General features: G+C 43.2%; 1 protein-coding gene across 3 annotated transcripts; it reads left to right on the top strand.

Annotated features, from left to right (window-relative positions):
- On the top strand, nt 1–21,784 carry CCDC183 (coiled-coil domain containing 183). 3 transcript variants are annotated; one of them, XM_020981841.2, is made up of 14 exons: nt 1–1,262; nt 2,151–2,272; nt 6,389–6,466; nt 7,008–7,175; nt 7,788–7,892; nt 13,234–13,356; nt 13,853–13,975; nt 14,168–14,222; nt 16,219–16,319; nt 17,912–18,072; nt 18,797–18,962; nt 20,408–20,524; nt 20,633–20,729; nt 21,532–21,784. In XM_020981841.2, the coding sequence occupies exons 1-14, from the start codon at nt 1,193–1,195 to the stop codon at nt 21,651–21,653; spliced, it is 1,608 nt and encodes a 535-aa protein (XP_020837500.1). In that variant the 5' UTR covers nt 1–1,192; the 3' UTR covers nt 21,654–21,784. The 3 variants fall into 3 exon arrangements, with proteins under 3 accessions (XP_020837500.1, XP_020837502.1, XP_020837503.1); XM_020981843.2 differs by lacking the exon at nt 7,788–7,892; XM_020981844.2 differs by lacking the exon at nt 13,234–13,356.
- Nucleotides 21,785–23,282: the final 1,498 nt, after the last annotated feature.

Genomic DNA, 23,282 nt, shown 5'->3' with positions numbered 1-23,282 from the left:
GAAAGACAGTATCTGTGGCAGAGAATTAGTTTTGGGGAGTGAGAAACAGGAATCGCTAGAGATTATCTCTTCATTCATCAACCACTTCTAAGGTCTCCCAACTTTTGCCCCTCCAAGGAGTATCAAAAAGCCAGAGTTGAAAAGAGCTTAAAGTGGGCCTATGTGTCAATGGGGGCTTCTCAACTTTCGAAGGTTGTTCCCCTAGAGGAGGATATAAATGGGGGAAGATGAGAAGGGGCCATCATGGAACAAAAATCTAGCATTTTTACATATACTCATTAAAAGAATTAATATAGGCTAAGGACTGTGTTTAGTGTTGAGAGATATACAAAACTTAGTAAGACCTAGTCCCTGCCCTCATACAACTTCCCGTTAAATAGGGAGATAAAATACATGCACGGGTAACAAAATAGAGCATGGTAAATACAAAACTAAGATGCAAACAAAATGCCATGGCCTGAGATGTTGCACCCTAAGGAGGAAAGAAAAAAGCTAGGAATAGCACACACACACACACACACACACACACACACACACACACACACACACACACCCTGATATTAGCAAATTCAAAAATATTTGTCTTCAGTGAATCCTGTGTCCAGGTCCAGGCTATGGGCCATCATTCAGATCCATATCAGTAAAATGCTCAGTTAACCTGAATAAATAATAAAATTTGTCTCTGAAAGGAACCCTGGAGAGAATCATTCTGCAGATGAAGAAATTGAGACTTAGAGAGGTAAAAAAGTTCATCTTTGGTCAGACTAGTAAGAAGAAGAGGGATTTGAACCTAGATCCTTTGTTTCCAAATCCAATGTTCTTTCAGCTATATCAAATAAATAGGTAATTTTCCCTCCTTACTCCAATATGGGGATGTTATAATTAGTTAATGACCATAAGATTCATTTTACTTGGTCCAAGAATAAATGCCTAAGGGGCCTATTAGGCCACTCTTAGAAAATGGCTAGTTGAGTAATTGCAAGTCTAGGACTCCAGGGTTCTGAGAATTGAGAATCCTAGACTATGTCACAGAAAGCTGCATCGAGCTCACAATTAATGAGACAATCGGATCAGAGACACTACTTAGCCCATCGAGCAGAGAAGAGGGAGGTGGGCAGGTAACACCAGAGCTTTGAGAGCTTCCCCCTTTGGGGAAGGAAAGAAGACTCGAGAGGAACGCAGAAGCATCACCATGAGGGTCCAGGATCTAAGTAACCTGAAGGATAAGATCCAGGAGCTAAAGACCATCATCAAGTTCCAGGGTAAGCTTTATACCCATTCATTCAGTCTTGCCCCCTGGCAACTCTTCCACCCTAATGGGTGGAGGGCTCTTGGGAACAGACAATCAGCAAGTCTAAAGTATCTTCTGCATGCCCAGACTTGTGCTCGGCACTCTGTGGGTATACAAGTAGAAGACAGAATCCGGTCCTTATCCTTATGGGGCTCAGACTCCAAAAAGGCTAACACAGATCAGTAGAAAACAATGCCAAACAAGTCAATAACACAGTTTGAAATATGGCACTGATATGTGCCCTGGGAATTCAGACGGTCCAGGGAGGTCCTAAGACTTAAATTAGGCCCCAGAATATGAGATTTAGGCAACCAAATAGCAATCATGGGAAAGGTATAGTAGTAGAGGAGGGGGCAAAAGATGAAACCAGCATGCCAGTTTCCCTGGCATGAGCCGTGGAACTCTAGAGAGTGTACTTCCAGTCTCTCCCTCTCCCCACATCCTTTACATTCCCTCCCAACTAGAACCATTCCTACCAGGTTGGGATCTGTAAGACTCTCCTAGGAAGGAATGTTGTTTGCTTTGAACAAATCCCTATATTCTGGGAAGAGAGAACATGGCTAAGAGGAGCAGGAAGCAATATAATCTAACACCTTATTTACTGATTTGGGAGCAACTCTACGAAGTCATTCCCCCCTCAGGTACTCCATTGGTCCATGTGGGTAATAAGGGTGAGGTAGGAAGACAGGTTAGGAGGTGTCCCTCAGGACTTTAATCTCAGAGACCCTCACTGGGATTGGCCAGATGAGATCTCCCACAGAGTCAGCCTTGGAGCAGGGTGCCACTGGAAGTAGTTTCTAACTACCTCCTCATGTCTTGACTCCTGTGCCCATCCATGCTGCCTCTGATTTACCCACAGAAAAAGGCCGAGTTCTACAAGACAAGTCCTTCGAGGAAAAGACAGTCCAGAACAAGGATGTGATTAACATCCTGCAGAACAACATCCGTCATTTCTACCAGGACTGGACAGTTGCCAAAAGAGTATGGAACTTGATCGAAAGCCTCATTGATTAAGAAGCCCAGACAAGTACCCATAGTTCTTATGTAGAATACAGCCACACACACCCCACATGTACCTAGATTCTCCAGGGCTTTACCCTAAGTCATTTTCACTCTTCCTCTACTCTGGGTTTTTCTGGGCATAAGATCATTCTCTAGAAGGGAAGGGAGAAAAACTATTTCTCTAGATTCCCTCAGCCCCATGATCCAAAGTCATTGTGGCCCGCATGGTGACTAAGCTACTCTACTCCATCCCCCAGAGCACCCCATCTACTTTTCATAGAAGAAGTTTGGCCTTAGGCTGGAGATGGAGGTAGGGAGGAGAGGGAGGAGAAAAAGACAAGGAGTAGCCATTTGTAATACTTGTCAAAAGACCTGAGTTCAAATCCTACCTTTGACACTTAGTACCGTAGACAAGTTATTTATTCTCATGTCTCCATTTCCTCAACTATAAAATTAACGAAGAGAAGAGGTTGGATTAGCTGACCTTTGAAGTCCCCTCCAGCTCCAGATTTATAATCTGGATCTATGATCCTAGGACTTCTCCAAAGAAACTTCTCCCAAATAGGGACAATTTGAGTTGCAGAACAGAGTAATCAGAGTATGGGACAGGGGAACCATAACATAGGGAGACACATTGGCCATTACATAGGGCAGGGTTCCACACTTTCCTAATCAGCAGGGTCCATAAACCAAGCAGGCTTCCATACATCATCCCAGCTCAGAATATTAGGCAACAGAACTGTGCTGGTTCCAAAAGAAATGTGCTCCCTGGTCTCAGAGGACTTGGAGTCATAGGAAGTTAGAGCTGGAAGGAACCTTAGAAGTAACTTATTCCAACCCCATTTTACAGAAAGGCTTTGACGTGATAGGAAAGACACTCCCTGCTCTTGGAGAGTAGTGAGTCTTATGGGTCAGTCAATCAAGAAACATTTATTAAGCACCTATTATGTGCTAGGCACTGTGCTAAATGTTGGGGATACAAAGAAAGGTAAAAAACAACACCTGCCCTCAAGGAGCTTACAATCTAATGGGGGAAGACAATATGCAAACAAATAAGCTGTATACGGGATAAATTGGAAATAATTAAGAGGGAAGGCACCAGAATTAAAAAAAGATCAAGAAAGGCTTCCTGTAAAAGGTGGGATTTTAGCTGTGATTTGAAGGAAGCCAGTGAAACTAGGAGACAGAGATGAGGAAGGAGATCATTCTATGCTTGAGGGACAGACAGTCTATGAAAATGCCCTAAGACGGTGTCTCGTTGAAGGAAGAACAAGGCCAGTGTCACTGAATTGAAGAGTATGTCAGAGGCGGGAATTAAGTATAAACAGAAGACTGTAAAGGTAGGGGGTAGGACAGATTGTGAAGGTCTTTGAATGCCAAACATGATTTTATACTGGATCCTGAGAGGGAGTCACTGGAGTTTATTGAGTAAGGGGGTGCATGGCCAGACCTGCACTTTAAGGAAGATCATTTTTACATCTGAGTGGGGGATGGATTGAAACGGGAAGAGATTGGGATAGGCAGACTACCAACAGACTATTGCAATAGTCCAAGCATGATTAAGTTAAAGTCTGCACCAGGGTGTTGGCAGTGTCAGAAAAGAGAAGGGGGGCCTATTCAAGAGATGTTACTAAGGTAAAATCAACAGGTCATGACAATAGATTGGATATGGTGGGGTGAGGCAGTAAGGAGTCGAGGATGAAACCTTGGTTTTGAACTTGGGAGAACAGTGGTATCTTTGGCAGTACAGTTATCCCTGCCACATCACAACTTTGCCCGTCATGGTTTCAACATATCACGGGTCAGCATAAGAAATTAAATGGGAATTTTGGGGGAGTTTTGCAGAAGCCACAGGTGACACACAAAGGCCAGCAGATGACACATAAAAAGTTTAGAAACTCTAGAATGCATAAATATTTATGCATATATTTATATGCATAGTATTGTATAATATCAACCCAAATTTTATAGTAAGGTACGGTAAGCACCCAATAAAAGAAAAAGAACAAATTCAGACTTCTTATCTGGTATGAAGAGAGAGCCAAAAAATTTTATACAGATTTTCTAGATCATGGGGGCACTGTGCCCCAACCTTCGTGATGTAGAAGGGATAGCTGTAATAGGGAAGTTTGGAAGAGGGGACTATTTGAGTGGGAAAGATAATGAGTTCAGTTTTGGACATGTTAAGTTTAAGATGTCTACAGGACATCCAATTCAGGATGAGAGTTCAAGATGTGAGACTGGTGGTCAGCAGAGAGGTTAGAGCTGCACAAGTAGATTTGAGAATCATCAACACAGAGATGATAATTAAATCCACAAGAGCTGATGAGACCACCAAATGAAACAATAGAAGAAGAGAAGAAGGCACAGGGCACAGCTGGAATATATGGAAGACAGTCCTTAACTGAATATAATAAAACTAATAGTTCGTGTTTACATAGTGCTTCAAGGTTTGCAAAATGTTTAACATTATCTTAATTTTGTTATTATCAATTAAACATGTATTATATATTAATATATCATATATTAATTATATTACTATTAAAATTATGCATTATATTTTGACTCTCACAAAAACTCTTTGAGATAGGTATTAACCTTATCCTCATCTTACAAATATGGAAACTGAAATTAATTGTCTTGCCCAGGGTCACTCAGCTAGTGTCCAAAAAAGAATTTGAACCCAGGTCTTCCAAATTTAATGTTCTATTCACCGTAACATGCTGCCTCAGAGTCTGCCCAAAATGGCCACCAGAAAAGATAATTCTTTCTATCACATGAGGCAGGAGAGTCAGGACTGTACAGGTTGTGGGGAGGGATGTAAGGCAGTAAGAATTGAACTTGGGGTTGGGGAACTGGGACCAGAACAGAGGAAATTTAGCAAGGAAGAGCAATAGATTGGAAGAAGAAGGGAAGAGTCCAGGACTTAAAGTCAGAAGACTTTGGAGTCTTGATTCTGCCACTTACTAACTGAAGGACTATGGGCAAATCACTTTATCTGAGTTTTAGTTTCCTCATCAATCAAGTATTTATGAAACACCTACTATGTGCCAAGTGTTATACTAGGCTCTGGGGACAAAGAATAAAAAAATCCCTTCTCACAATGAGCTTATGTTCTAATAGGGGAGACATATATAAAATATATACAACATAAATTTAATCATTACAAATACAAACTAGCTGAATATGGGTAGTTTGGGGAGGGAAGATACACATAGATAATGCTTGAATGCATCTTAAAGAAAGAGAGGGACTCTATAGGTAAGGAGGGAGTGCCTTCTAGGCATAAGGGATGGCCACTGCAAAGTCACAGAGATGGAGGACAGTGTCTTGTTTGAGGAACAGAGAAAAGGCCAGATGGCTGGATTGCAGTGTAGAGGGGAAATATGTCCCATGAGGCTGGAAAGATGGGACCAAGCTGTGTAGAGCTTTAAAAACTTATGGAGGACTTTATATTTTATTCTAGAGGCAATAAGAAGCCACTAGACTTACTAGTAGAGTCGCATGATCAGATCCGCACTTGAGGAAAATTACTCTGACAGCAATATGTTGGACCGACTGGAAAGGGGAAAGACAAGTTAGGGAGACCAATTAGGAGGCTGTTGCAATAGTTTAGTTGAGAAATGATGAGGAGTTACCTCAAGGGGCACAGCCAAGATGGCGGAGTAAAAGCAGTGACTTGCTTGAGCTCTCCCCCAAACCCCTCCAAATACCTGTAAAAATGGCTCTAAACAAGTGCTAAAGCAGCAGAACCCACAACTATTTTGACAACTATTTTTATATTTGGAGTAAGAGTCAAGAGTCTAGGATAATGCCCAAATTACAAACCTGAGAGACTAGAAGAATGATCATGTCTTTCACAGAAATAGGGAATATAAAATGGGGATAATTATGCTTACAATACCTTCCTCACGGGGTAGCTGTAAGGAAAGGGCTTTGTAAACTTTAAAGTACTATGTAAATATGTGCAATTATTAATTTTATTGGGCGGGGGTTGTACTGGGGAGTGAGGCTGGACTCCGGGTCATCAGGGTATAAGGGGAGGAACAACTGTGACTCTGGAACTGGTCAGCTAAATTTCCTCCAACCCTACAGTATGATGAATGGACCATTGCCAGGGCCTGCCGGAAGAACTTACCTTTGAAGTTGGCCACCTGCCGAAGTACTACGGAGGTAACAACTAAGGAAAGAGGCATAGCCAGGAATCTTAGAATGTGGAAATAGCATCTCCTACCCATCCCTCTCAGAGAATAGTCCAAGGGGCCTTTCTTTGGGGCTTAAGTAGAATAATTTCAAAAGGGATCAATATCCACTGAGTTATACCCAGGAACAAAAAGGCCCCCAAAGGCAGCCCACCTCAGACCAAAGGGAAATGTGAAGTTGCTACCTCCCGAGTTCCCGATAGAAGTTCTTAAGTCTTGCCGTTGGCTTTTGGAGCTCAGAATTGGGGGTGGCAGATGATGTCTTTGAAGCAGAAACCCAAAAGGAAACCTTGAAAGTAGAAGAAGATATGCTCTACAGAGCTGAAATATACAATCTTATTCCTATTCCATTACCCCATTCCAGTCTCCAGCCTCGCACCATCACTAGTCTTGGGCCCTATCCCGATGCCTCCACTCTATCGTCTTCTCCCAGCTCCCCTTGTATCCATTCTTATATCCTTCTCCCTTCCTATGCATCATGGACCTGGCCGAGCCCTTTTACACCTTCACAGGTAGCTCGAGAAAAGCTGCGTAAGTATGTTTTTGACCGCGTGAACGTTCACAATGTGATGCTGCACCTCGTTCAGCAGCGAGGGGAGATGCTGGAAAGCATGCAGATAGAGCTAGATAATCTGCTGAACCAGCGGAACAGCAGCAAAGAAGAGCTGCAGCAGATGCAGGTGAGAGGGTAGCCCCGCAGAATGTGAGCCTCTGTTAGTACTTCCCTCTCATTCCTAAAAAAAAAAAAGTTTGAATTCTGAGAGAGACCACTCAAGATCCTAGCCTTGGGCCCCTCAGCATTAGGACTAAAAGAGCTTTGCCTAGAGCTTGTTGTGCCCAGGGAACTAATACCATAAACCACACCCAGGGTAAGCCCCACAAAAGGAGGGAAATAACCCCATGTGTGGAGACAGAGATTACAGACCATGAGTGCAAACCCAGTGCTGGGGTGGGGGAGGCAAGAGGGGCAGAGAAAAAGGTGTTGGGAAGGAGTTCCTCCCAACCTACCATTTGGTAGCTTCCTTTTTTGACTAATTTGCTCACTAAGTGATAAGCTCTGTTGTTTCTAGCTACTGAAGAACTCCAAGTACTGTCAGCAACCTCTAAACTCAGCACCTTCTAAATTTTAACACCCAGGGGCAAACCCTTACCTGCCCTGCCCTAATTATGGCTCTGGTCTTGCCCCATTTGAGCATCTTCCTACCCCTGGACACCCCCTTTGTGCTCCAGTAATTCCTACCAAATGCACACACAAACATACATACTGCTCTCAACTTCCTGGTCTTGCCCAGATCATCCGTCAGTTAGAGAACAATATTGAAAAGACAATGATCAAGATCGACACTAGCCAGAACATCTATTCACTCTACGTTCGGCTGTTGGATTATCTGAAAAAAGTGAGTCCCATCCCTCCTTTTGCCACCTCCATTCCCCTCCATATTGCATTTTAAGCAGCTTAGTTTAGTCACAAGAAGTTGCTTAGTGTGCAGGGGGTAGAGCAATGAATTTATATAAGACCTGGTTTCAAATCTCAACTACCTCTCTGGTCTTAGGCAGGTCACTTAACCTCCCTAGGTCTCAGTTTCCTCCTCAGTAAAGTGAGAAAGTTGGCCTAGACCACGTCTAAGGTGCCTTCCAATATTTCAGATTTGAGCCCACTTATGATTTCCCTACTTTGGCCTCAGTCACCTCAATAACAATCTAATGAGTGTTATTAGCCCCTGAGGGATGGACCAATTTGAAGTAAAATGCTATCTATGATATAGTAGGGTTACAGCATCCAACTGAAGGGATTCTCCTCTTCTGCTAAAGGATCTCTAGCTCTGTCTTCCATGCTGCCAACTGAAGGCCAAAATAGAGAGATTGCCTCCATTAAAAAAAAAAAGAGAGAGAGAGAGAGAGAGAATGAAAAGTATGTAAATCCAGTAGTTCCTTCTCTGGCTTCTCCAATGCCTCCTCCTTTTTCAATCAATCAAAAAGCATTTATTAAGAAGTCACTATGTACCAGACACAGTGCTAAGCACTTTGGGTACAAAGAGCTAAAAACAATCTCAGCCCTCAAAGACCTCATCTTCTAATGAAGGAGACAACATGTCAATAAGTAGGTACATGCAAGTTATATACAGAGCAGGTGGAAAGCCCCCTCAGAGGGGAAGGCACTAGGTGCTAGGGGGACCAGGAAAGGCCTCCAGCAGAAGAGAGGATTTGAGCTTTCTCCTACCACCCAACATACACATATGATTCAGATGCATAAGTCAATGAATATTTGTTAAGGACCTAGAATATAACAAAATGCTCCTCTGGTGTAAGAGAATTTCAGATTACAAAATATATATAAAATATAAAATGCATACAATGGAGGTTCTCTCCCAACTTACAGAGGAAGGTTTCCTATTTTTCAATCAGTTTAGAATAGAAATTTTGAAAAGCTTTCCATCCCAGGATTTGCCCTTGCAGCTTTAAAATATTATTTCAATACTGAATACAGAATTCCATTCCTGTGGGTGATCCCTCTACCCCTACATACTGTAAAACCCCTTAAAGTCTTAGGAGCAAGTCTTCTTAAGTTGGCTGTGGCTGAAAAAAAAATTACCTTCTGCTATTGAGACTACAGGAGCACAGATTTGGTACTCAAAGAACCTGTGGATGCTATAGAGTTCAGCTTTCTCATTTGACAGATGGAGAAATTGAGGCAGACCATAGTTAAGTGACTTACCCTGAGTCATACAGCTAGTAAATATCTGAGGAAGGATTCAAAGTCAAGTTTTCCTGACAAGCCCAGCACTCTACTACACCACCTCTTTAGTCTGGTCATCCTATCACAAACACAATCCATTGTTAACCCCACACTCCTCTGGTGCCTCTCCAGTTGAGCAGAATCTGCCAAAGCCAGCCAAAGTAAAGTTGCCTTCTAGGACCTACAGTCAACTACATAACATGATAAGGTCTATCTTGAAAGACAGGACTGTCACAGGTGTCAAAATATATTAGGGTGAAAATTGTTGAAACTGTCTGATGGTAGATAAAAAATGGAAAAACATACCTGTTAGACAGAAAAGAACTAATAAAAATAGAAATACAAATAAAAGGTTAATATACCACAGTGGTACAAGCATCAGGAAATAAATCATTACTCAATGAATGATACTGGAAAACTTATTTTTTAACCTAGAGAAAAGTAAATTTAGGTCCATGCCCCATGCCACAAATAACAAAAACCTCCAGATAGCTTAATGAGCTAAATGTATAAAATAAGTCATAAACAAATTAGAAAAAGCAGAATAATGTCCTTATTCCAAATGTAGTGGAGATAAATCTCTGTCAAAGAAATGAGAGAAATAATGAGTCTTAATTATCTTCATCTTAAATTACACAGCGAAAAGCAATTAAAGATTTTTTAAAAAAAAGAAACAGAATGGGAAAATACTCACAATGAATGTCATATAAAAGTATAATTTCCACAATTTGCAGGGAATTGATGTAAGTCCATAAGGATACTTTCATATCACCAATGGACAGAAGGCCAAAAACATATGAAGTCAGTTCACAAAAGAAGAAATATAAACACTTGGAAAACTGTTCATCCTCACTAATAATTTTGGGTAGAGGGACCTAAGTCTTGGAACTTCATCAAGGGAGATATGCATTCCCTTGAGGAAACTCCCTTTATCCATGCTGATCTACAGCTATCCTACAACTTAAGATTTTAAAGAGCTGAGTTTCTTCAATGCCTTGAGAGGTTAAGTGACTTGCCCAGAGTCACACCATCACTGTGTAAGCAGCCAACCTTGAACAACCCAGGCTGATCCTCTTGAGCCTGCTTTCTCTATCCATTATACCATCTGCCTCTCCATTAATAAATAATTAAAGAAATTCAAAGAAAAACAATGGATTTGTCACCTCATGCCAATTAAACATAAAAATGATTTAAAAACCAATGTTCCAACACCAGCTATTTAATTTCCCACATCTCCCCATTTAGATCAGTATCAGATCCAGAGTGTGGACTAGGGCCACCAAGCCCACATACAATCTTCCTATTTGTTCTGCTAATCCCATTCCTTCCTGTCTTCCCAAGCAAAAGGAGCTCATCCTTTTGATCATTTCTCCCCACTGCATCGTAGGCCATCTCCAGTCATCCTGATTGATATCTGGCCACTGGATTCAGACGGCTCTGGAGGAGAAAGTAAGGCTGGTGACTTTGCACGACCCTCCCTCACTCAAACCAAAGCCAATTGCAAGTCATGTCATCACCTCCCTGATGTCATGGTTCTCTTCGAGAATGAAGGAAAAACTACACACAATCTACTATCTCCTTCCCAGTGCCCACAAATATGCCCAAGTCTTCTTCACCCATAAAAAGTACCTCCACTTAACCTTGTCATTCCCTTGTACTATCATCCCATCTCCCCTTTGAAAATTCCTAGAAAAAATCATCTGCCTCTACTATCTCCTCTTCCTCATTTCCCATTCACTACCTTTCTCCTTATAATAAGACTTCTGAAAGGATCACTCTCCAGAAACTTCTTTCTCAAAGGATCTTTTAACTGCTAAATTTGATGGCCTCTTCTCAGTCTTTGTCTTAATTGACCTTTCTGTAGCTTTCAACACTGATCACCCCCTCCTCTCCTCTCTCAGCTTCTATAACACTGCTATCTCTTGGTTCTGCTCCTACCTGTCTGACCATTCCATAAGTCAAGTAGGTCATATACAGAAGGTCCACAGAGTTTCTCAGTCTTCCTTGCTGGATCATCATCCATTTCCCATTCACCCTATATGTGAGTCCACTGGAAGGCAATATCATTCTTTCTATATACTCCTTCCCTTAAGTTACTTCTTTAGGATACTCATTATCTGCTGTGGGTTCATAGGGTTATAGGATCAGATATTTAAAGCTAGAAGGCATCTCAGAGATCATCTAGTCTATCCTCCTACTTCATTTTTGCAGACAAGAAAATTGAGGCCCAAGAAGGTTAAGTGAATGCCCCCAAAGTAATACAAATAATAAGGATTATGGGATTTGGACTTAGGTCCAGTGTATTTTCCAGTGCACCACTGCTACTTCCCAATACAAATGACCCCCAAAATAGATATGGCTACTTGGAATCTCTGTTGACCTTGTCTTATACTGCCAACTACCTCCTTCCAGGAAAGATCTCCATCTAGATGTCCCATTGGCATCTTAAACTCAATGTATACAAAAAAAGAACCATCTCTCCCTCCCAGATTTCCCTCTTTCTGTTATGACACCACCATTCTCCCAGTCACCTAGTTTTTGCAATTTCATAATCATTTTTCAATCTTGACACTTCTCCATCTTATACCACTTCCCCTAGCCAATCAATTATCAAGTAATCAACACTACAGCATTGCTGTCACATCTGCCACCTTCTGTACACTCATTTATCCACTCCCTTAGTTCAAATCTTCATAAGTCCTCTCCTGGGCGATTACAATAGCTTACTTCCAATTTCTCCCTTTTGTAAGACTCTGAAGGAATCTTTCTCAGGCACAAGTCTGATCATGTCACTCCCTTACTCAAAAATCTTCAGTGATTCCCTATTGTCTCCAGGATAAAATATAGCATTTAAAGCCCTCTTCCTACATTGCCATGCATTTCATATTATTCCCCTTCACACACTCTCCATTCCCACCAAACTGGGCTTCTAGCTGCTCCCCAAACTCTGCGTTCCTTTTCCCATTGCCATCCCTTTGCACAAGCTCATCCTCCACACCCAGGATGCACTTCCTCTCACCAGTCCCTCAAGAGGCCCTTTCTTTATTCAGGTCCCAGACAAAGTCCTGCTATTGTTGTTCAGTCATGTCCAACTCTTCTGTGACCCCATATGGGGTTTTCTTGGCAAAGATGCTGGAGTGGTTTGCCATTTCCTTCTCCAATATGCCTCCATTTCACAGATGAGGAACTGAGGCAAATAGGGGTTAAGTGACTTGTCCAGAGTCACACAGTAAGTATCTGAGGCTGGATCTGAACTCAGATCTTCCTGACTCCAGTCCCAGTGCTCTATCCACTGTACCACCTAGCTACCCTTTTAGTATTCCCCCATTCTCTCCAATTGTTATTACTATTGTTCTCCCCTTCCTCAATTTACTTTCATTTATTTATATGTTTAGATACTGTATCCCTGTAGTTTAAATGCAAGTTTCTTCCCTATAGTTTCAATATAAGTTTCTTAAGGATAGGGATTACTTCATTTCGTCTTTCTTTGGAAGGTATAAGCAAGTCAACACTACTATTGCTTCAAGAATAGTAGTGCCAATTGACTGCTCTGTCATTCCATTTTCCATTCCTGGGACTGCCCAGACCAAAACATTTCTCTATTCACCTTTCCCCAATACATGTTATTTCCCCCTTTAGAATATAAACTTCAAGGGGCAGCTAGGTGGTACAGTGGACAGAGCTCTGGCCTTGGAGTCAGGAGGACCTGAGTTCATAATCCAGCCTCAGACACTTAACACTTAACTAGCTGTGTGACCTTGGGCAAGTCACTTAACACCAATTGCCTAGCAAAAAAAATAAAAAGAATATAAGCTTCATGACAGGCATGTTTGTATGTTTAGCAGAGTGCTAAGCACTTAGTAAGTGCTTAATACTTTATTTTTCATTCATTCACTGTCTTCATATTCCCAGTTTCTAGTATAGTGTATTACAGAATAATCTATACAGATCCTTAATAAATGTTTGTTGCATAAAGAAACTCCCTGTGTCTCTGTCACCAGGAGCTGGCACACTACCCACCACAGCTAGATAAGCTGCAGAAAATGGTATTGCTATACCAGAAGGATCTTTCTGACATGACTGTAATGACCCATGAAGCCATAAAGATGACAGAAGAGGCCAAGGTCAGGAAACTGAAACCAATGCAGGAAAACAGATGAGGGAGCTCCCAGGGCTAGCTCTAAACTACAATTCTTCTTTTGGGACATTTATTGGCTAAACAATCAGGGAGACTCATTCCCGCTTCTTCCCACTTCCTACCTCAGAGGTTCAAAGAAGATATATAACCACTAGCCTCTTCTTCATGCCCCTCCTAACCACACCTCCCCAATCTCAATGTTGCCCATTGTTCCTTCTCAACTCAGCCCCTCTCCCAGGTCACAGCCTACTCCTGGCTTCCTCAGCTTCTTTCTGCTAAGGCTGTTGCTTTCCAAGAGGTGTCTGGGACTTCAGTTTTGTTCACATACTCCTGTGATCACACAGAGCCCTGACCCTCACATTGAGTCAGCCTGGGTTAACCCTGGTGGGGTCTGCCAGGGGCAATGAGGCAGAGGTAAATCAGCTTGGCTCGGATTGGTCTGTGGATCACTGTCATTCCCCTTTCCCACCATTCCTTCCCAGGTGAACATGGCAGAAATGGAGACAGCCTTCCTCGCAGAGCGCAAGGCCAGGGAACAAAAGCTCACTCAGCAGAAGAAACTGATTGAAAAGATTCAGACCACTGGCAGTGACCGGCACCGGAAGGTGAGGCCCTTGGAGGTAGGGAGTAAAGGGTCTAGTTGGGTGAATGTTTGGAAGATTTCCATGTTCCTGCTGTATCGGGAAGAGGGGGTAAGACTTCCCACACTCTCTGCCCAAAGTTCCTCCTCTAAAGGGATGACCACCAATGACTGATAAAATCAATGTTTTTGTTTCCTTCCACCCCCATCCCCAAAGGGCAGGCGAGACCTGGAATACTCCTCCAACTTGGTGACTGCAGAGCCACTAAAAGGTAAAAAAATGAAAGATGAATAGCTTCTGTGTGTCCTAGCCTCCAGCCTGGTTTCCTGGGGAAGGATTTCTCAGATAGTCCCAGCCCAGGGCTACACTTTCAGGAATCCTGCAGACCCCAGGAGGACAATCATTAGTCCCAGGTGAGTGAGTGTGTGGGACTCCCTAGACAATCCATCCATCACCTAACCAACTCACACTGTATAGGTCCTGAGGTAAGAACTCAAAGGGGACAGGAGTTCATAGAATGATAGGAAATGCCTGGTCCTTGGGCACCACTCTTGGATGGATGGCCTGTTCACATCAGATATTGTAGGTAGTGTGCTTTGCCAAAGTTCAAAACCTGTAGCCATGTGAGCTATTACTAGTATTATTATGGACCAGATCACATGTTCTAGCTTTGCTTGTTCCCATCACCCTGGGAACTCAGAAACTTGTCATGTAAACACATACACAAACACATATACATATATACAATATGTATACCTAACACATGTGTATATACAAATATGCATGTGTTTGTATTAGTGTTTGTGTACGTAATGCAGAATCTAGTCAAGTTTTCTTTTCTCTGCTTCTAGTACTGGCATTGGTGGTAATGGTTCATAGGAAGGGATACCAGGACCCAGAACAGAACACAACTGGTCACTTCATGAACTCTCACGCTAAATGGCATAATAATACTAACTTTCAGATATGTTTAAGGCAGGCCTGCTCAACCTGAGGCCCACCAAAGGATTTCAGGCAGCCTGAAAAAAAATGTAGAGGAAATGAAGAGGAAAATGTAGAGGAAATCCTTTGGTGTGCTGCCCGAGGCCCACAAGCTACAGGTTATGTAGGCCTGGTTTAAGGTTTGAAAAGAACTACACATATATCATCTCATTCGCTCTTCACAGCTCTGTGACACAGGTGCTATTATCATCCCAATTTTATAGATGAGGAAATAGAGGCTGAGAAAGGTTGTGATTTGCTCAATTTCAGAGGTAGCATTCAAAGTCAGGCCTTCCTAACTCCAAGTCCAACACCATCCACAACATTACCTGGCTGCCTACACAGCACCTGCTACTGCAGACCCCATCCTTAATTCACAGTGGATTTCCTCTGACTCATCAAATTCACTACCTCAATTTTCTCTCCATTACATTCCTTCATACACATCAAACTGGCCGCTGTCTTCTTGCCCTTCTCACTCATACCACTGTTCTCTGAACTGAATTATTTTAGCCACAAGGGTTAGAAAAGCTTTCTTCCTTCACCACACCCAGGAATTAGTTTCTTCTGCCATGGGGATCAGGGATATGCTTCTTAAATAAACTGATGGCTATGAGCATCCCCCATAGCCTTGGTGCACAGCTCAGCTGGCATCCCTAGCCTCTGGCCTGGCCTATCCTATCACTTACTGGTCAGTGTGTCCATTCCGGCAGCTACAGTGGCACTGGAGGCCCTGGTATCAAATGGCTTTCATAGGGTATGACTTCAAGGTAAGGGGATGAGTCTCTTGAGTGCCCAAATACACAAATTTGAATAGAACTCTAACTTCCTAGGGGCTTATGTTAACACAACTTTATTAGAAAGAAAAGTGAGGAAAGAGGTAGGATTTTGCAGCTTCTTTTAAAAAAAAATGAAAAAAGTGAAGTGACCCCACAAGCCACTAAGTTAAAGTATCCCTCACACCTCACTCCATCCCCAACTCTCCCCAGCCCCACCCCAGTGGCTCTTTCCTAATTCTTAAGTAGTAATGCCAAGGGGAGGATTTGTAGGGTACAGGAGACTTGAGCTTATGTTTTCATTGTGTCATCTTCCAGAGCCCCCTTTTTCCCATCTGTAAAATGAGGGTGCTGGATTACATAATCCCTTAATGTCTCTTCCACCTCAAACATTCTATGACTGGGTATTCATAGAGACACAGTGGTGGGCAGGCACTTTGGAGGAGACTCGATACCTCCCTTGCCTTCCTTCTCCACCCCTATGTGATGACTTTATTCTACCCCTTCCAGGAAAAAAGCAAGATGTGTCCAAGTCTGATACTGAGTACCAAACAGCGGTGACCTGCGTAGTGGACAAGGTTAAGAGTGCTGTACAGTGCTCTCATCTCTGGGTAAGAACTGCTTCCCTTCTTTCCTCGAGGCCCTGAGGTAGCCTGGAGTCAGGGAAAAGATGATCCTAACTGCATATAGACCAAGCTGAGGATGGAAAAGTTCTGTGGGCTAGCTTCAGTAAGGACAGAAAGCAAATTGCCAGGTGTCCTCAATTACACGCACATACACAACACACACACACACACCACACACACACACACACACACACACACACACACACACCACCATCACCATCACCATCACCATCACCACTATCAACATCACCACAGCCAGTAGGTGGCTCTTTTTGTCCTAGGAACCACACATGGAGCAGCAGTGTGTTTTAGAAGAAAGAACAGTGTACCAGAAGTCAGGAGACCTGAGTTTAAGACCTAGTTGTGCCACTCACAAGTTGCTGGACCTTGGCCATTATGTCCCCTCTCTGGCCTTCATTTTCCTCACATATAAAATGAGGGGACTGGATTAGATGATACTTAAGATCCCTTCCATCTGTAATGTTCTGTAATTCTGACACAATGCTGCATAGTCACAGCCCAGGGTTCAGCCTGAAGTAAACAGTTTTGTTCCCAGGCCACGAGCAAGCTGGATGACCAAACAGGATGAAAGGTAAGCATTGGATAGCTTCAGGATGACTAACAGTCTTTTGACTTCCCTTCCATGGACTTAGTGTATATGCCTGGGGGTGATGGGGAAGTCTAATATCCCTGAAAAGGGGCCCCATCTTTCTTAGCAAAATAGTTAGGAATGTCTATGCCCAGGGCAAGTTACAGGAGCTCTGTACATGGGTACCTGTGCTATTGGCTTCTAGTACTTCTAGCCTCTACACATGGTTACAGAAGCAAACTGTAAGAAAGTAAGTTTTATCTTTGGGCCAGACGACCTCCAGGGCCCCTTCCAATTCTATGTCCATGAGCCTAGAAACTTTCCTCCTCCCCACCTCTTTCACTGCCATTGCCCACATACATACCTTTTCTGGGAGGGAAAGAGCCAAGAGAAGACTGGATCTGTGATTTCGCTAGTTTGGGTCATGGTGTCAAATTCAAATAGAAATGGGGCCAAATAAGGATTCTTACAGGCCATAGATTGACTTAGAAAACCACGAGTTAACATTATATTGAGGTAGCTAGATGGCACAGTACACAGTACACAGAGGAAAACCTGATTTCTAACTCAGCCTCAGACATTGTGTGACCCTGGGCAAGTCACTTAATCCTGTTTGCCTCAGTTTCCTCATCTGTAAAATGAGCTGGAGAAGGGTATGGCAAATCACTCTAATTCCTTTGCCAAGAAAACCCCAAAAGGGGTCACAAAGAGTCAGATAGGACTAAAGAACAACATTTTATTATCTTTTTATTTGTTTATTTTGTTAACTATTTCCCAGTTACATTTTAATCTAGTTTTCCAGCAGCATTGGAAGCAGTATGGCCTGCAGGCCAAGTGTTTGACACCTCTGGTGAGGTGTCAGTTTCCTTTTGGTTGTATAGCTAGGCTCTATTTGCTCCTTCCTGGTGTTCCTGTCCAACCTGTGCTACCTCTTCCATAGCCTGTACACAGCTAGGCCTCCATTCTTCTCTCCTTGCATACCAAACAGGATATCGCAGGCAGGTTCCTGGCCCAGAAAAACACACAAGAAAACCTGCTGCAGCAGACCAAGGAGTATGAAATGAAACGGAAGGAGCTTGAGGCCCTCCTGCAGAAGTTGGACCTAGAACGGGCCCTGCTCAAGTTTCATCAGAATCCAAACATCAACAGGTACAGGAGGGGGTGACCCTAGTAACGCTCAAGTCCAGCACTTTTTCTTCCCCTAAACCTGGTTCTTATCTAGGAGTGAATTCTCACAGTTCTAGCATGCCCCTAGATGCTTCTGTTCTACCTATGGGAAGCATGAAAAGGACTGTGGGCTGAGTATAAGTTCCAGTGGAGTCAGGTGTAAGAAGATTGATAAGGTAGGAAGGGACAAGGTTTGTTGTTGTTGTTGCTGTTGTTGTTCAGTCATTTCAGACTCTTCATGACCCCTTTAGGGGTCTTGTCTCGTCCTTCTCCAGCTCATTTTACAGATGAGGAAACTAAGGCAAACAAGACCAAATGATTTGCTCAGGGTCATACAGCTAGTTCGAGGCTGGATTTGAACTCAGTTCTTCCTGACTCCAGCCCTGGCAGACTGTCCACTGTGCCATCTAGACACCCTAGGTTATAAAGGTTTCAAAAGCCAGACACAGGATTTTATATTTGGTCCTGTAGGTGAAAGAAAGCCAATAAAATCTGTTGAATATGAGTGACATGGTCAGACCAGCACAGAATCAACAGGACTTGGCAACTGATAGGATGTGGGAGAGAGAAGAGGGAAAGTGAGTAGTCGAGGATGGCACTTAGGTTGTGAGTTTCAAGGAGGAGGTTGTCTTTCCCAGGGGCAGGAGCCATGCTGCCTACCTCAATACCCATTCCCCTGCTTCTTTCTGGGCTCTGGGACTTACAGATTTAAGAAGCTAGAGGAGAAAATGAAGGAGATGCTGGAAGAGGAGAATGAAAGACTGCAACTGGAAAACTGTAACTTGGTGAAGAGTGAACAGCTGCTTCTCAACATCCAGCTTGGCATCGACAATCTGTTCATTCGACTGATAGGCATCACGTTGCCCTCAGAGGTACTGCTGCCTGGCCAAAGCTCAGCCCAACTCTCTTTACTCTCCCTCAGGAACACAAGACATACTCCTTTCAGCCTGACGATTCTAGGGAGAGCCACTACGGGCAAGGCCATGGTTGTTCTCCCTAAAGTGACTTTACAGATTAGACATGATCCCCTCAAACCTTTCAGTCCCCTAATAATTAAGTTATCTCAGGATATTGGGGAAAAGGTTTTGGATTTGAAATGTTTTTAAAAACTCAGATTAGAATCCTGGCTTTGTCATCTGTATGAGCTTGGGCCTCAGTTTCCTCATTTGTTAAACAAAAATATACAAGGTCAATGGAACCTATTTATACTAGCAGCCCAACCACCAGGATATTCTTGGAGAATGTTTCATACATTTATAATTTGTGATCTGCTTCGGGGTGGGGGGAGCATTGCATAATGGATACAGAGCTGGCCACAGAGCCGAGAAGACCTGGGTCCAAGCCTTTCTCCGACACATACCAGCTATGTGGTTCTCAACAAGCATTTTAGTGCTCCTAAGCAACTCTCAAAAAAAATAAGTTGTCATAAAGATGCTGACCTATATTGGTAGAAAAAGTTCTTCCTGGAGCAGCTAGGTGGAGCAATGGATAGAGTTCCGGCCTTGGAGTCAGGAGGACTTGAGTTCAAATTCGACCTCAGACACTTGACACTTACTAGCTGTGTGACCCTGAGCAAGTCACTTAACCCCGACTGCCTCACCAAAAAAGAAAAAAAAAAGAAAAGAAAGAAAAAGAAAAAGTTCTTCCTTGGGAGCTTTCTACATTGATAAAAATCACAGGTCTTGTAATTAGAAAGGGGGGGAGGGGAGAATGAGCACTGGCCCTGAAATCAGGAGGACTTGAGTTCAAATCTGCCCTCAGACACTTACTAGCTATGTGACCCTGGGCAAGTCACTTAACCCCGATTGCCTCCCCTCCAAAAAAAATTTGTTTCAAAGGTGAGGGTGAGGGTGGGAAAATACCCTGGATCTAGCTCTGGACTCCTTTTCTCCAGGACCCCTTCTCTCATCCCTGCCATAATTTTATACCTTTCAGTTATATTCCTTTTTAGCCTTTATCTTCCTGGGTTTAAGAGGCCTAATCTATTGCTTAATCTAATCTCTTGAATCAAGCTTCATCTAGCCATTCCTCCTATTTTCTGAAGCTTCTCCAGTTCAGTTTTGTCTTCCTTGATAGCTCCCCTACTTCTGATGCTGTTGAGTTCAGTCCCCCAAATCTTGACTAGGTCCTAGCTTTTCTGAGCTGATGGTACCTCCTATCTTCTACCTTGTCCCTCCCAAGAAATAAAAAGGCACTAAGACATGACGAGTCACCCAACACTCCCTGTGGTCTGAAATTCTGACCCTGGGGAAGCTCCCTGCAGAGAGGGGTTCAAGAGAGGAAATTGGGAGGAAAAGAGACATTTCTTTGTCTTCAGAAAGGAATCCCTGGTCCTGCTGATACGAAAGATGCCTACAGCAAACTACAATACTGTGAGAAGAAGCTACTCTATCTGATAGAAAGAACTAAGAAATATGCGGGTGTATTCGAAGAGGTAAATGAGGGAGGGCAGAGGCAGAAAAGTTCTTATATGTACCCCCTTTCCCAGTCTTTCCCCCAGCTCCTTCTTATGGGTCCACCTTATGAAATCTCTGCTTTTCAGTCCTCCCAGAAAGTGAGAGACTTCCTAGAGGAATCCACTCTACAACAGACCCATAATGTGAAAATTACTTTTGAAGATGGTGATGATGATGGGAGAGGTGAGTTCCAATGGCCTAGGGGATTTGATAAATCTGGGGGAAAACCCATTCAGCCTGATGTCTGAAACTGCTAATCCTGCATTCAGCAAATCCACCCTCACCTTCCCCATAGACAAACATTAGGCAACAGGGATAAGAGGCAGGAATTAGAGGTAGGTTCTAGTTTTTAACTTGGGGAGACTAGAGGAAGTCTGTGGAGTACTAGACACTCCACACAGCTCTTCAGCTGAACATTCCCAGATATTAAGAGCTGCATTCCAAAAGAGGAGGGACTGGGAGTATATGGGGCAAGATGAAATTGGAATGACACATTGTCCATCAGCTTTGCCCCACACGTGATGGTGGACTGTGTTCTGAGAACCTGGCTTATCTTTTCCTAGTCTCTGAATTATTAGAGATGGGCCTTTCTGCCATACCTCCACCCCAACCATACACCCATCAGCTGATTAAGAAATAAGTTTACACTTGTAGGGCATAAGAAAAAGGACGGGAACATGTGCTATAGGTTATCTCAGAGGGGTTTAAGTAATGTGCAGTATGGGTTTATAAGGTATAAGGTATTTCCTCCTTGATTTTCTATTTAACTGTGGACAATGGTAGGCTGAAGGCCCTGGTGGGGAAGGAAGGGAGATGGGATACAATGAATTTGGGGGTTGCTACTAAGTCATTCTCCTGGAATGACAATGGTACCCAAACCCAGTGACTCTCCACCCCCACGGGAAGATAACACTCCACAGATGGGCTCCTCGTCAGTGAGGTCCAAGAGCTCCTCCACTCTCCTTTTGCCTTATTCTTTTTCCAGAATCTTTCCAGTTTCCTGATGTGGAGAATAGCTATGTTCCTTCCCGGGATGAGATCAAAAAGCAAAGTGAAAATCTGGTTGAAACTAAACTCAGAAATGCCAAGAAACAAAAGAAGAAATAATGGTTCCTTCTTTAGTCTGGATCCTTTCCTTAACCCCACAAGGCCCTGCACGTCCAACTTTCCAGCTCACAATGGACTGCCTCCTTTCATGGTCAGCTTATTACACAAATAAAATTTTTTCCAGAACTGAATATAGCACAGACCATTCCTGTCCATGCAGCAGCTCCTGGATAGAGGAAGATGGGACGTGAGTGGGATCATCATCATAAGAGAGTGAGGGTAGCAACCCTCAATCCCTGCTGTCAGCTCCACTTAACAGGAAGGGAGAGTTGTGAAGGCAGCACAGGAAAACTAAAAGAGAGTTAGATGTGGGAAATTGGGATACCTGGGTTGCCTTTCCAGCTCTGCCACTAACTCATTTGTCATCAGTCTATCAAACATTATCTGCCTGACTCTGTGCTAAATGCTAGGGACATAAAGAAAGGCAAAAGACAGTCCTTGCCCTTGAGCTCGCAGTCTAATGGGGGAGACAGCACGCAAACGACTATGTACAGACAAGGTATATGGAAGATAAATTGGAGATAATCAACAGTGAGAAGGCACTAGAATTAAGGGGGATGAGGAAAAGGTTGTTGTAGAAGGTGGGATTTGAGCTGAGACCTGAAGGAAGCCAAGGCCACCAGGAAGTGGAGGTAAGGAGGGAGAGCGGTTCAGGCATGGGAGGCGGCCTGCAAAAAGGCCCAGTCAGAAAATAGAGCGTCCCAGGGGCAACTAGGTGGCTCAGTGGATAGAGCACCAGCTCAGGATTCAGGCGGACCTGAGTTCAAATCTGGCCTCAGACACATAACACTTACTATCTGTGTGACCCTGGACAAGTCACTTAACCCCCATTGCCGAAAGAAAGAAAGAAAGAAAGAAAGAAAGAAAGAAAGAAAGAAAGAAAGAAAGAAAGAAAGAAAGAAAGAAAGAAAGAAAGAAAGAAAGTAGAGCATTCCATACAAGCAAAAGGAAGAAGGCCAGTATCAATGGATCACAGAGAAAATAGGAGGGAATAAAGTATAAGAAGACTAGGAAGGTAAGAAAGAGACACATTACAAAGGACTTCAGAAATCAAGCACAGCATTCGGAGTTTTATCAAAATTAATATTTGATAGGCATCCACTGAATTTATGGAGTAGAGTGAGTGGGGGTGGGGGAGAGGTTGACATGGTCAGATCTATATTTTGGGATGACCACTTTGACAGCTGAGTTGAGGATGGACTGGAGTGGGGAGAGACTTGAGGCAGGGAGTCCCACCAGAATGCTATTGTATTCTAGAAACAATATGATAGGGGCTTTCACCAGGGTGGTGGCAGTGTCAGAGGAGAGGAGGGGGCATGGTAGAGAGGTATTACAAAAGTAGAATTGACAAAGTTGACAACTAACTGGATTGAGAGGTGAGGGACATTTTGAGAGTGACCTTGGACAAGGCTCTCTGGTCTTTATAGTTTCCTCCTCTATTATATATGAGGGTTGTATTACCTGAATTACATGTTGCAGTAAGAAAGCACCAAGAGCACTGAAATTTGACTGCCTGAGTTCAGATCCCTATAGTCAATCATTTTAGTGATTACCTCATCACCTTACTTCTGGACTATTGCAATAGCCTCCAGCTTGGTCTCCCTACCCCAAGTCTTTCCCCACTGAAGT

Source organism: Phascolarctos cinereus, unplaced genomic scaffold (assembly GCF_003287225.1).
Source record: "Phascolarctos cinereus isolate Bilbo 61053 unplaced genomic scaffold, phaCin_HiC Scaffold_2;HRSCAF=192, whole genome shotgun sequence".
Lineage (NCBI taxonomy): Eukaryota > Metazoa > Chordata > Mammalia > Diprotodontia > Phascolarctidae > Phascolarctos > Phascolarctos cinereus.
Note: the sequence above shows the minus strand (reverse complement) of the source record. Positions and strands in the feature narration are given on the sequence as shown.